This window comes from Cupressus sempervirens, chromosome 5, assembly GCF_028749045.1.
Source record: "Cupressus sempervirens isolate cs-2001-9-10 chromosome 5, ASM2874904v1, whole genome shotgun sequence".
NCBI classification, from domain to species: Eukaryota; Viridiplantae; Streptophyta; class Pinopsida; order Cupressales; family Cupressaceae; genus Cupressus; species Cupressus sempervirens.
This window is the reverse complement of record NC_143122.1, coordinates 715880400-715894579: the sequence shown is the minus strand read 5'-3', so window position 1 is coordinate 715894579 and position 14180 is coordinate 715880400. Positions and strand designations below refer to the sequence as shown.

The following is a 14180-nucleotide window of genomic DNA, read 5'->3' as shown; positions in this document are numbered from 1 at the left end:
TGGTTGACAAATCAGGATTCATGTAGTTGAGTAAGTATTCTATGGAGTGTCCTAATCATGTGTCCAATTGTGCAAGTGTAAAGTCAAAGATTGATGATAGTTATTTCATATCTATTGTAGACAACGTTTAGAGACCGGTTACACAAAGTAGTACCTGTAATCAGCATATATCTCCTAACAAAGATAGAATCTTGTTATGAAAAGTTGGATAGAGGAAAAATAAATTTTAGTGATATCCTATCTTAGAATACTAATTCTAGAAGTGTACATGTGAAAACTTGTGATAACTGTAAGCCAACTATTTTTTGTAATAATGGAAGTGTAATGTAACATGTAATAAATTAAATCTCGATGAGGCACTATATTGTAATTATAATTGGGAAAGTCTCAAGGTTGACTCAATCATTAATATTTTTACTTGGTATAAAGAAAACATTTTTCCTTTATTGTGATATAAATAATGCGGTATTATATGCGAAAGAGGTGATTGTAAGTTTAATGTGAGAGGAAAAACTTGGTTACAAGATTTAGTGATCCTAAGGTTGAGATTGGGCAAGGTTTTGGTGTAGTTTATGTATGAAGGATAGTCATTCTATGAAACATATTTCAAGATCAATTGAGCAATTAATTAAGTCATTTTCCTAATAAGCTACTTAGATAATGTGTCCTTCTACCTTCCACAACTCCTAGTAGGCTTTCCATGACTCCTAGCAGGGTTGGAATCGCATTACAAGGATTCAAAGTCTTCTAACAAGGACTTATATATACTAAATGCACTTCATTGAATCCTAACATGGTCTATCCTTTCACAACGAATTTATGCATTAGTGCATCATTTTTTAGATATCGTTCCCACTAGAGCTTTCCCTCCAATCAATGGTTTCCTTAGTTAATAGATTGGGTGTTATTATGTATGAGTATCTTTTTGTGGTTGTTATATACACTTAGTACATGTTTAGGAATTACTAAGGTTATTAAAAGTTGTATTAGTTAGATAAAAAAAAGTTCACCACCACCCCCACCCCAACCCTTAGTTATCTTGGTGAACTTTACCTTCTAACAAGGAGACTCAAAGAACTACCAAATGAAGCCAAGGTGGAATGCTTATTAGTTTTTAGGAAAGAGGATTAAAACTTAGGTTTTGTCAAAAAAGAGAAAGGGAAATCTTGTAAAGATGAATTTACCTCTCCTAAATAATAATTCTTAATAGATTCTAAAGAAATTCTATATAATAAATATCATTTTTGAGTTGAAAAATAATTACTTGATCCACATATGAAGAGTTTCACCAACTAACAATGTTTAAAGGTTATTTTCCTTTTCAATATGACAATAGTTTGAAGGAGTTAGCCCTTGGGTGAAACCACTAAATTTGGTTGGGGAGTGAGACTATTTACTCAAGATTTTAGTGTAGAGAGTTAGGATTTATGATAGCAGGGATATCCTTGAGTGATAAGGAAAGTGGTGTTCCCCATGAGGGATAACCTATGGGCCCCCAAAATGAATTTTGTTTTCTCTTGATGAATATTGTGGACTAGAAGAAGACAACAAGATTCCCCAAATTCCATTTACTTGTACAGTAGGGAAGCATTGAGATGAATGGGTTGAGTCTTCTTGAGAATCTTGTTTGTCCTAGAATGAATGACTCAATCTCTCATCATCATTATTAGGGAATTTTTTTTTCTAGATCAAAGCTGAAATTAGAGTGAAATTTTGCTTCGATTCAGATGAAGTTATTACTTATATTTTCTCTAAAGACTCAAAATCAGGGGCTCTAATTTAAGGGATAAGAAGGATTGTGATATGGGGGAGAAAAATTGGACAACTTCATCCTCCATATAGGGATAGTCCCATCGGAGGAGGTGTATGTTGAGATTACTAGCGTGGCAATGCAAGTGAAGGAAAAAGTACCAAACAAAGAGGAGAGAGAAGCTAAGGAAAGTTTACATTAATTATGATATTTCTAAGAGTTACTTTTGTAGATTACCAAAAATGTAAAATTTCAAGATTTCAAATTTTTTCCTTAAAAAGATTTTTTTTTGAATTTTCTAGTTTAAAGAACTTTTAGTTATTTTATAAATTTTTGAATATTCTGGAAGGTTGTTTGATGAATAGAGAATAAATGAGATTTAAAATGTATGTATTCCATCTATGTTTCTTCATCTAGTTTACATTTTGAGTCGTACATTAGTGTGTATAAAGACTTCTATGTTGCAACAATTAGACACTTGTGAAGGAAAAATATTTCTTCAAGCCTATACTACTAGTGAAAAAAAATCTCCTTTTTGAAAATTTAAACAAATTCTAAGTTCAATTCCTTTATAGTGTTTCAACTATGATAAACACCTTTGTTCCAATATTTTTCCCATTTTCAATGTGCCTGTGTTATATGAAAGAAATACAGATTGAGTTATAGGACTATATTATATTCCTCTATAGATCCACTACCTCTACATAATGTTTTGGTAGATCAAGAGCCTCTTCTACTATCATATATGATTCCAATCACCCTCTACACCCGTTGTCACCCTTCATTGGTGATTTGGGTTAAAATATTGGGGTAAAAACAAAAACCTGTGTAGCCCTTTTGCAAAGGAAAAGGCCAACAAAAGTATAATTGTTCACCTTCAATGCCATAAGATTGGTATTATGATTTAAAATTTGAAAATGAAGTAAACTAATGAAATGAGTAGAAGTGGATGAAGTTTAGGATTATAATTTTTAATAATTATTTGGAATAAGAAATTATATAATTTTCTATTTTCTAAATATATCTTTTTGGTTGATAAAAAAACATTGGAAATTAGGAGTCTAGTTCCCACCATAAAAACTAGATGGAGATAAACTTATTTTTTGTTGATCTCATACTATGTTATAGATAATATATGTATGTAGAACAATCAAAAATAGAAATTGGCTTTAGACCTTTATTTTTTCTTCTATAATGATTCAAATTTCAACTTACCTCAAATCAATAATTTTCATCTCCCACCACATTTTTCAAAATATATCTATTCCAACCAAAAGAAAAATTATACATTCTAGAAGAGGACTCTCTCCTCTAGAACGTCATATCATTTTTAATTTTTTTTTATGATTTAATATTTGTTCTTTCTCAAAATTGACATCTTCTCAAGTGTTAAAATATGTACTTGTAGAATATTTTAAATACAAAATGCTATATCTAATTAAAACTCTATGAACTCTAAATGAGAATATTTTGGACTTTGAGCTCTATAAAATGGGGTTTATATGTTATTTTAAAAATATCATAAATAATATTAAGAGTTTTTGAAACATGATTTTTCTAAAATAATTTTATTTCTTTAGTAATTGGATACTAACTAGCATAAAACATGCATTTAATAGACATTTCCATTTGGAAAAGTGTGAGACCATAGATAACTTAGCTAGAGTAAATTTATCAAGATCATATGTTTGAAGAAAACAGATTTCTAGATAGAAATACTCAAATTCAATCATTTTGATAAGTCAGCTTGAAAGGTGACATAACTTTGTACTTTTACCCATTGTATCTGAGTTCAAACATTTTTAACTCATATCTAGTGCACAAGACCACTTATTAGTCTATTATTTATGATCATATACAAAAAAATTCTTCATTGAACCCAATCTCACCATATTCATTCATTTCTTAATTACAAATTATATCAACCATTTCTTCCATTTTTAGACAAAGAGAAACCCTAACACTCATTCCAATCTTGTGTTCCATGAAGCATAGCACAAGTATTTTATCATTCTTATTGTAATTAGAGAGCAAAATAGAATTTGGATGTAATGGGTTCAAGTTTGATTATTGATCCTAGTGAGCATTCCTACTACAATAAATTGTTTTATCATCATTTTATTTCTATTGCATTACAATAACATCATTCATTTGATGTTTTAACACTAGAGTGCCTTATATTTTACTTGACATGTTTACAATTAAAGAAAGTACACTATCTTTATATTTAAAAAATAATTATTTTATATATTTATGCTCTAGACATGTAAGTTCAAAAATATTTTTGATCAAGATAAAATCATATAAATCATTTTAGAGAACATGTGAATCTCTTTTAAATCTATCAAAATATCATTATTTTGATTTAAAACACCTCTAAAAACATCCATTACATTATATTAAAATATATATTCTAGTAATCTAAAATATGGTGTGTAACTACACCTTATCATATGTATAAGTTATATTTAAAGTACATTTTTATAGATGCAAATATATCTATATATCTTCAAAATCATAACATATTAAAATTATTTGTAACATATGTATTTAAGAATCCTCCTCCATGCTCGTTCTGATCTCCCAAAACATTTCTATTTGGTTGGAGCTAGTTAGGATCTCAAAAATGAAAATCCATACAGTATCGCTTATTTACCTCCAAAAAAAATAACTTTTCATGGATAAGTAGTTATAGGATTCATTAGGATTTTCATTATGTCATCCTTTGTACCCTTGGATGAATGGGAAAATCCATCAGCATTTCTCCATATGAAACCGACCCATTTATACATATAGTCAAAATACACCCTTTTGCAACATGTTGGTATATCATTCTCATAGAACAAGAAATCTCTAGTTAGTTCTTCCATATGTCGCTGACTGGTGACGTTTCCATAATTCAAAGCTTGCTCCCTTGTGGTTCCAGGGTTATCTGCTATATAACAATCTAGCCAAGAAGCACTCTCTACTATATCTTTTTGGTCCTTCAATAGAAAACAAGCCCGTTAAAAACAATAACTAACTTTTACATATTATTTGAATATATGCAATTTATGGATAATAAGATAGGTTTAGCCAAGTTTGGTCAATAGATACCTTAAACTCTTGGTAATCATTGATTAGTCGACAACCCATTCCTACATCATATTCAAATTTACTAATCTTTTCTAGAATATCATCAGGGAGATATGTGTCAATAAAAAGCATTGGATATAGTGTGACCATGGGCACAAATGTGGAGTCGCAAAAATTCTTTAAAAATTGATTTAGAGTTGGGAGATAATCATCAGCATTCCATTGTGCATCTTGCCATTGTGCCAAAATAAGATTTTTCCACAACAATAAAAGACATACAAAACACAAGAAAATATTTTAAAATATTTTAAACATTTATATTCCAACATCAATTGATTGATATATAAATCTGATCTAATGACTTACGTAATGTTGCATCCACATTCGTGCATGTGGACCATGTATTTTCTCAGCGTCATTGACTAATTCGGTGTATGATTCATGGAGGAATTGAAAACTAATTTGCATAATTCTAGGAAGATTAGCCATCATCGATATATCCCAACTGAGCACCACAAAATGGGGATAAATTAATTCATTGGTTAATGTTAAGCATAATAATTTCAAAAAATGTTAATGAACATTATTACAAGGCATCACAAATTATAAATTAAAAGCACTAGAATTACTTGATCAAGGCTATCTTGAAATATGCAAGGTCATCAATAGTTCCATATGTGTCAAACATGTCATCAATGACGGTACACATGACACCAAGTTTAGCATATCCAACTCGAGTTAGAGAGAATTCAAATTCATACAATCCACATGCATATGCCATATAATACTCCACATGTCGATGTCGGAAAAAATGAAGTTCTTTTACACTTGATTCACTCCACCATCTACATATTAATATTGCCTCATACATGTTAGTTCAATCTAATATTATTAGTAGCAATCCAACAAGACATAATGGATTATTTTACAAAAAATAAATCTTCTTGAAAAATATTACTTGGAAATAATCTTGAGCTCAACTTGATGTTGAGCTTGTGCTATGTTGAAATCTAATATTGCCACTTCCAAAATAATTTTGGAAATCTCATTTGACATCCTGAAAGAAAGAAAGAATAAATTTATGTAGGATAAATGGACTTGGCTGTTCAATTTTCATCCACTCTTATGAACTTATGTCTATTAGGATCACACTTATGATGACTTTATAAATTATAAAACTAAATTATTACATATTTGAAATCCAACTAAAAGTCTAGATATTTGTTCCATATACTCCATGAAAGTTAAAAATATTGAAAACAATGCAAATAGATCTATTTGTACCGACCTGTAGATACCCTCCATTGACATCCAAGAATCAATATCTTGTCTAAATATATCGATGGAGTTCCAGGTTTCCCATCGTGGATTTCTGGCTCTCCATGAATTCTTCATAAAGTATTCAACCTACAGATGTTTATGAGATTATGATTTATTTGTTAGTATCAATGAAATGGAAAAAGCTATTATTTTATAATAACTTCGCTAAAATAATAATAAAAAATTGTGTTTTAATGAATTTTGAAAATGATTTGACTTTTTTTTTTTTTTTTTATCTTTAGTACATTTCTACTAGAAAAGCTCCTACCTCTACCAAAAGTTGGCTTTTCTCTCTTATGTTTATGTTCTCTTGTTGAAGATAGCGAGAGGCAAATGATTTCGCCTCTCTCATGATCGTTTCTCCCGGAAAACAAATCTCTGCAGCTTCATATAAACTCAGCACACTTCTCAACTGAATCTCAGGCCTCATAACGAATCGGCCATTTTCATCACAGAAAGTTTTAAATGCCTCTGTTTAGATCAAAACAAAAAAAACAAAATGTCAAAATTAAATGTTTCTGAATAACAAATTTCCAGCCTAGTGTTCAAGAGAGAGAAAAAGAAACCTTGAGAGACATGATATCCATTAAGGCGAAGAACTCGAAATCCCAAAGCAGTAGCGTGCAGATCTGTAGTGGAATTTTGGCTCCCCCATGAAATACCGTTTTCATTCCAATGCCTGTTCGAAAAGATGAATATAAATGTATTGATTCAAATGGTACAGGTAAATGTATTGACTAAAAAGATAGTTACTTGTAAGAGTAGTCAAGAAGTGCTTTGATATCTTCTTGAAAATAACGATGAATTCCTAATCGTTGGACTGCATCAACTAGGAAGAATCTGTGTAGCAGATCGTAACGAGAGGCACATATTTCTCTTTCTTTAATCAGAGGATTAAATGCCTTCTCCTTGATCTCCTCAATCAAACTTGCCACCCTCTCGCAATATGCAGGATCCTGTTCAAATATAAATAAGACAACATTTTTTTACTGTTTCATGCACTTTATTATCTTAATAATAATTCATAGACTGTGATATTGCTATCAGAATTTAACACTGTAGTATTTGAGTCAAATTCATTGATTCATATTTCATGAGTAGCGATTCAACACGAATAAATGGAACAATTAGCATGACTCATTAGATCTAGTGCTAAGTGTTCCATTTATTTTCATGAGAGATGGATTAGTGTTGAATCGCTACTATAGGTCAATGAAATATGAGTCAATGAATTTGACTCAAATACCACACAATTAAATCAACAATATCACAATTTGACAATTTGACTTACAGTACTTATCAGATCATAGACTCACAGACTCCTATTTGGAATGTAGAGGACCAAACTTTGATACAGTTATAACCAGAAACTTAAAGACTGAAGTTGCCAAATGCATATATGTATACAGAAACAATAAATCAGCACCACATATGGCGATGACAGAGATTGCAGAAACTCGTCCTCCCAGACATTGGGATGAAATTTTCTTATCTCTCGATTCTCTGATTTCTTGCAGCTTTGTACTTTGGCCATCCTTATTCTTTCTTGCACTCGCACCGCGCTATGTTTTTGTTTTGACAGGGAGTGTGCAGAGAGCATTATATAGAAGCGTGCCGTCAGTGTTCCACGCTCGTGTTTAGGACCGAAGAAACCATTTTCTTCCACTGTTTTGTTTAGGACCGAAGAAACCATTTTCTTCCACTGTTTTGTTTAAATATGCACAAATAATAGTTAATCCTGTGAGTGTGGTAGGTGAGGACTTTAAGTGTATCAATTTAATAATTAATTCATTGGCGGAGATATTTTCCACATACGGACAAATTTGCGCACGTGGAACTATGGAGTGTGTTATCTAAAAATACGAACTTGGAAATATGGACCGTATTATATAAAAACTGTAACATTAAATATAAATATATTAAGTTTACTTTATTTGAATAACAAATATGAGGTAGTGGCTACTACTTGTTTTAAATTTTACAAATAATTATAATAAATATGATATTTCGATTAATTACAAAGTTATATAACATTAATTTTTATATAATTATAATTTAATATCAATGTGTTATGTTTTGGAAAAAGAGGGGTAAAAATTTATTAAGACAAAAAGGAATACAATAAGGAGAGCTCAACAAAGAGCTCGATTCTGAGCAACAAGATCATCAAATTCTTGCACCATCTCAAAAGAAAGTTGCCTCCTATACATAATATTCCAACCCGGATCATGACTAGAAGCCCATTTGGCTAAACAATCAGCAGCTCTGTTCCATTCACGAGGAATATATGTGAACCTAATTAATTGAAAAGAGGTAGAGAAGATAATAATCTGATTAACAACAGTGGCCAGCTGCCAACTAACATTGTCAAGCTCTTGCGAAGAAAGCAAGTTCACCACCACCTAGGAATCAGACTCACAGATAATCTTATGCCATCCCCGCAAGCAACACTGTTCCATAGCATATAAAATATCCTGAGCTTCCATGAGATTGTTAGTGAAATCACCCTTATGAACTGAGAAAAAGAATTTAACATCACCAAAACTACAACGAGCCACTCCCCCAATACCAGCAGGGCTTGGATTCCCTCGGGAAGAACCATCAGTCTTAATTTTTAGAACTCCATAGGGAGGAGGAGTCCAAAGCCCATCCCAATTTACGCGACCCTTCCTCTAATGTTGAAGCTGCTTGGACATAGAAGGAAACCTTTGAGCTATAGCCCCATCCTGAAGATGAAAATTGAGGCGATTGCATATAGAAAGATCAACCAGATACATACCCCCATCTAGCTCATACTTCACATGAATAGTTTCCTAAAGAGAATGTGAGATCTTCCACCAAAGATGCAAAACATCTAGCTGAACATCTTGGAATATTTGATGATTCCTCTCCAACCAGATATGCCAAAGCATGAATGAAGGACAAGCAATCCAAGCAGCATGGAGAGGAGAAGACTTGGAGGGAGCACTTCCTAAGCGGGCCCAGAACTCAAGCAAAGAGGAAGCATGCCTACAAGAGCAACCCCAAGCACTCCACCAAAGGTGCCATAGCTGAATAGAATAGGAGCAATGGAAGAACAGATGGCAGACAGACTCCTCCCCATTACCACACAAAACACAATAAGAGGGGCCCTGAAATCCACTTTTACAAAGATTATCCCATGTAAGACAGTGGTTGTGAGCCACTAGCCACATGAAAAAATTGCACTTGGACCAAGAAACTTTATTCCAAACTTGCTTCCACCAAGCGACCTCAGCATCCCCAAATAATTGTCTAGTTATCTCCTGATACCCAGCAGAGACATGATATTTACCAGACAAGGTACCTCCCCAAGCCAAATTATAATTATATATTGACAATTATATTTTATAGTTAAGCAATTAATAAGGTAGGTAATTCTTTATGAGGAAAACGAAATGGACAAGATAATGAACAAAACAATAGAAGCATTGCTCTATCAAGGTTGTAACTAACCAATAACAATGCAGGTGCCAAAAGGGGCACATAGGGTAACAAGAAGCCAACAAAGCCATTTTAAAACTAGTATACATGACCAAAAAAAAATCCATATTTGTCCACTTATGAAACTTGAACAACCTTGACAAGAGAAAAGTCCCCCAAATGTGAAAGAAAACATCTCTAAAGAGATCCACCTTCAAGCTGCACAACCCCTTTCCACCTCAATAATAACATCAAAGAGGTACACCAAAAGGAAGAGGAGGAGACACCGAGCCCGCTTCCTAACCATCCAAGCACTAGGCTTGACAACAAGGTTGGGTAAAGCCCCAAAACCAGCTACCCAAATTACCCAAAATACCAATCCAGAATGAGTCCTTGAAAACTAGCAACAACAAAGGAGAATATATATATATATATATATATATATATATATATATATATAAAGTTTGATCTGTATAGTTTTGAATCAAATTCATTGATCCGTAATTCATTAGGAGAAACTCCTACTAACCCATTTTTCATGAGAAGGAACCATCCATAATTTTATTGTCAAAATTAATGAAATGATTTACTATTCATTAAATTAAAAAATTGACCTCTAAATAAGTAGAAGCCATAAGAAAAATTTAAACTTTTTTGAACTCAAAAGTAACAATACTATCAAGTTTGAATGAACAGAACTTGGCAAGAATAGTGGCAGCTGCTGTTATGGTGGGAGAGTTGTCTCTCATGTCTGCTCTTGCCGCAAGTCAGATCGTCAAGAGTCACATGAAGTACAACCAATCAAGCAAGATGTCAAAGTAGCAGCCTAAACAGAATAGACTTAAATTCAGAAACCATTCAATTGGCATTCACACTACTCTGGAGTTGGTGCAGAGGTCAAGTAGAGGTATACCTCAAAAATAAATTATTGATTATATGTTGTAATTTACTTTTTATTGTTTGCTCCACATGAATTGAAGAGACCTAAAATCATTCACTGTTACTTTTGAGTTCAAACAAGTTTAAATTTCTCTTATGGCTTCTACTTATTTAGAGGTCAAATTTTTTATTTAATGAAGAGTAAATCATTTCATTAATTAATTTTGATAATAAAATCATGGATGGTTCCTTCTCATGAAAAATGAGTTAGTGGGAGTTTCTCCTAATGAATTATAGATCAATGAATTTGATTCAAAACTATATAGATGAAACTTGATAGTAATGTCACTCAATCTATCATACTACTTTTTTTTAAGGTGTTTTGTTACAGTTATATATATATAGTTAGTTAGAAATATATAGTAGGCTAGGTGATTGAGAGAGGGGTGGGGGGGGGGGGGGAGGGGTGAATTAGGAACCAATACAACTTTAACTTTAATTCACCAATCAAACCTTTATAAGCTATTCTAATCTAATTGTATGCATGAAAGACTAAAAGCAATAAAACATTCATAATAGTTGACACAATATTTGGTGACCCAGAAACCTTCCAAATAGAAAGTAAAACTAGGCTGGGGATGATACCGCTATCTTCTACTTGGTTTACACTGTGAAGATCAGTTTGTACTATGAAGTTTGACTTACACTTCAACAACTCGGCTTACACTATAAAGCTTAGTTTACTTTGCAATAGCTCAATTTACACTATGAAGCTCAATCACAATGTAACCAACCAAATGATTAAGTGTCTAGGCACTAATTGACAAATGATTTGATCATAATGTCAACAATTTCCCCCTTTGGCATTAGTAAAAAAAAAAACTTATCATAACAAAATTATGAATACTCAAAAATATTAGTCAAAACTCTCCCTATCAATATACTTGGGTTTGTAGCTCAGTTTTGACTACTATGCTAACACTCGACTAACACAAACTCTATTTTGTATCTTTCAATGTTGTTTCTGTAGGTTTGCTACTTTTCTATATACATATATTCCTACTATGCAACTATATTTCCCACTTTATATCTTTAATTATCCATTTTATGTGATATAACTATATTTCCTCCTTTTCTTGACATAAATGCCAAAAATGCATATTTACATGTAACACCAAAATGTGAAAGGAAGTCATTATGTACCTTCAAAATTAGAGACAATGTTTTGTCCCAATATTCTTGCAAAACTTAGAGGTATGCAAAGCTATTTGCACATCAACTGATAAGTCCATCATATGATCAACAATAGAGAAGTTGTTGTCATGGATTGATGTCTTTGCATAAGCAATGTGTTTTTGCATTATATCCATATGGATGTCTGGAATCATCATACTCAAAATATATTTCAATGCAACTCAAATTCTTCCTTCTTCTCTTAACAACTCTACCTCTAGGTCAGTTAGATACGTGATCTTCACAAGATGTGTAGAGCTAGTGCTTGGGTCAAGTGACAACTAGTGTGTGTTGGCCTTTAGATTAGTAAATATCTTTTTCAACTTATCCTTGATTTCCTTGGTGAAATTTGTAGAATCACTTAACTTTACAAATAAGGAACTAACATTATTAACAAAATTCCCAAAAGTAACAAAATAGTGGACAATTCCACTTGATCAATGGCGATTGTCTATGCCACCTTCTCCAAAAATTTGTGATCAAAATTCCTTTCAGCCCTCTATAGTAGTTTTTCTTGTCCATTTAGATCTTCATTGAACTTGTGAACTATGTCAATAAATTGATCTAATATAGGTTTCTATTCATCAACTTGAATACTAAGTGCATCAACAAATATACCTTTTATGCCCTCTAGCACTTGATTCCTTTTCTTCTTTTTAGCTCTCAATTTCTATAATATTTCCCTCTTTTTCCAATCTCTCCTAGGTTGTCCAATTGATCAAGAGTGAGTTTGGACAGATCCCAGTCTAGAATTATTATGTCTTCCTCTATATCAACTTTATCAGTGAAGACTTCTACATCCTTACCCTTTTCCTTTGGAATAGATGAAGGAATAATTTCCTTTTCTTTATTCAAATCATCTATTCTCAGTTGAGGCTTAACCTCAACTATCACTACACTTACTGTAGAAACACTAGCAAAGACAACATTACTAATATGAGAAACATCAACAATAGAAGGGATTACTTACAAAACCTTTTTGTGACTTAGTTTGGCTTGCTGCTATGAGGAGTGCAGCTTTCTGCCCGGTAGATGAAGTGGTAGTAACAACACTCATCATTGAACTCAGTAAGATAGCTCCAACAGTCAATTGAGTGATTGGTGTAACAGTGTATAACTCGATTATCTATGACTTGGTTGCAGCTTTCTCTGAACTTGATATAACTAATATTTTTCTTAGAGAATTAGGAAGGGGGGGCATTACCTTTGTTGCAATATTTTCAAGATCAAAACCTTGAGTATCCTAAATCTCAGAAAGATGCTCACTTACTATTAGATTATCCTTGTCCTCTTCATCATCCTCTTCCTTATCATCTTTTTGGTCATTCACATCATCAATTTACACAACCTCCATAGTAGGCTTTACAATGTGCAATCCATAGATATTCTTCCATGTAGTTGTATTTGATTGCACAACAAATTCAATATCATTTGACAAAATTTGGAATGCATTGAACTTCAGAGTTAGCTTTGGTTCATTCTTGTTAAATGATTCCTTTACTTCCTTGTCCAAAATATTTGGCATAACTTTTCTCAAGGTTTGTTCCCTAATGTCCTTGGCAACATTCACTTCATTGTCTCAACAATGTGCAACTTCCTTTAGTACAATATCTAGAACCTATTTGGTTAACTCCTTTGGAGAGTATTTCCACTTAGAAATTTTTGTCACTAAGGCTTCTTCTATCTGCTTATGCTCTTCCTTAGTTCTAGTCTCATACTTAAATAACTTAAAATCAGCCATACCTCCACCATCTTGAAGTCTACTTAGTCTTTGGTGATGTCCCCAATTTTAGAATAGGTTTTAATATGGAATAAGGATTAATTACCAATATTAGATTATTAAAATAATATAATTATTATTATTATCTAGTTTAAAAGAAAAAATATTATTTATAATAAATAAGAAAAATAATATTTAATATATAATATTGTATATATATTTAAATGTAAAATATATATAATAATATTAAGGTTGAATATAAATTATAATATATATTTTATATATAATAACATATCATTATAGACATATACATATTAAAATAATAATTTAACATAATATATATAGAAATATATATCAAATATTATTATATTTTACTATACAATAATAAATATTAATATATTAGCCATATAGGTTATGAGTTATCTAATTAAAGAATTTAATATTGTATTAATAAATAATAATATAATATTAATATATAATATAATATACAAATTAAATGAAAAGATGTGTCTCTTCTAATCATATTATATATGTTAGAGAAGTATTAAACTAAGGGAAAAAAACATGAAAAGAATTTTATGAAGTGTATAATATAAATTAAAGGAAAATGAGTAATGTCCCCAAAGGGTACATTACATCTTTGTTCAAATGTGGGAGAAGACCTTTTGAAAGTTATTTGTTGGTCTTCTTCTTCATCTTCTTCTCCATCCTTAAGTTTGAGCTTCTTTTTAGATTTGGTAGGTCTTCTTGTGAATATTGTAG

General features: G+C 31.7%; 1 protein-coding gene across 1 annotated transcript; it reads right to left on the bottom strand.

Moving 5' to 3' along the window:
* Positions 1–4425: 4425 nt before the first annotated feature.
* Positions 4426–7679, bottom strand: LOC149557996 (sesquiterpene synthase Cad-like). The gene is made up of 10 exons (XM_089786076.1): positions 7572–7679; positions 6899–7101; positions 6712–6824; positions 6414–6616; positions 6114–6232; positions 5784–5882; positions 5455–5670; positions 5192–5330; positions 4847–5086; positions 4426–4734 (listed from the first exon to the last, which is right to left on the bottom strand). The coding sequence occupies exons 1-10, from the start codon at positions 7677–7679 to the stop codon at positions 4426–4428; spliced, it is 1749 nt and encodes a 582-aa protein (XP_089642202.1).
* Positions 7680–14180: the final 6501 nt, after the last annotated feature.

Coding starts and splice junctions, on each gene's coding strand:
- LOC149557996 (XM_089786076.1), bottom strand. CDS start 7,679: ATGGCCAAAGTACAAAGCTGCAAGAAATCAGAGAATCGAGAGATAAGA. Junction 7,102..7,571: donor CTCTGTCATCGCCATATGTG/GTGCTGATTTAT, acceptor ATATTTGAACAG/GATCCTGCATATTGCGAGAG. Junction 6,617..6,711: donor TGGATATCATGTCTCTCAAG/GTTTCTTTTTCT, acceptor TGATCTAAACAG/AGGCATTTAAAACTTTCTGT.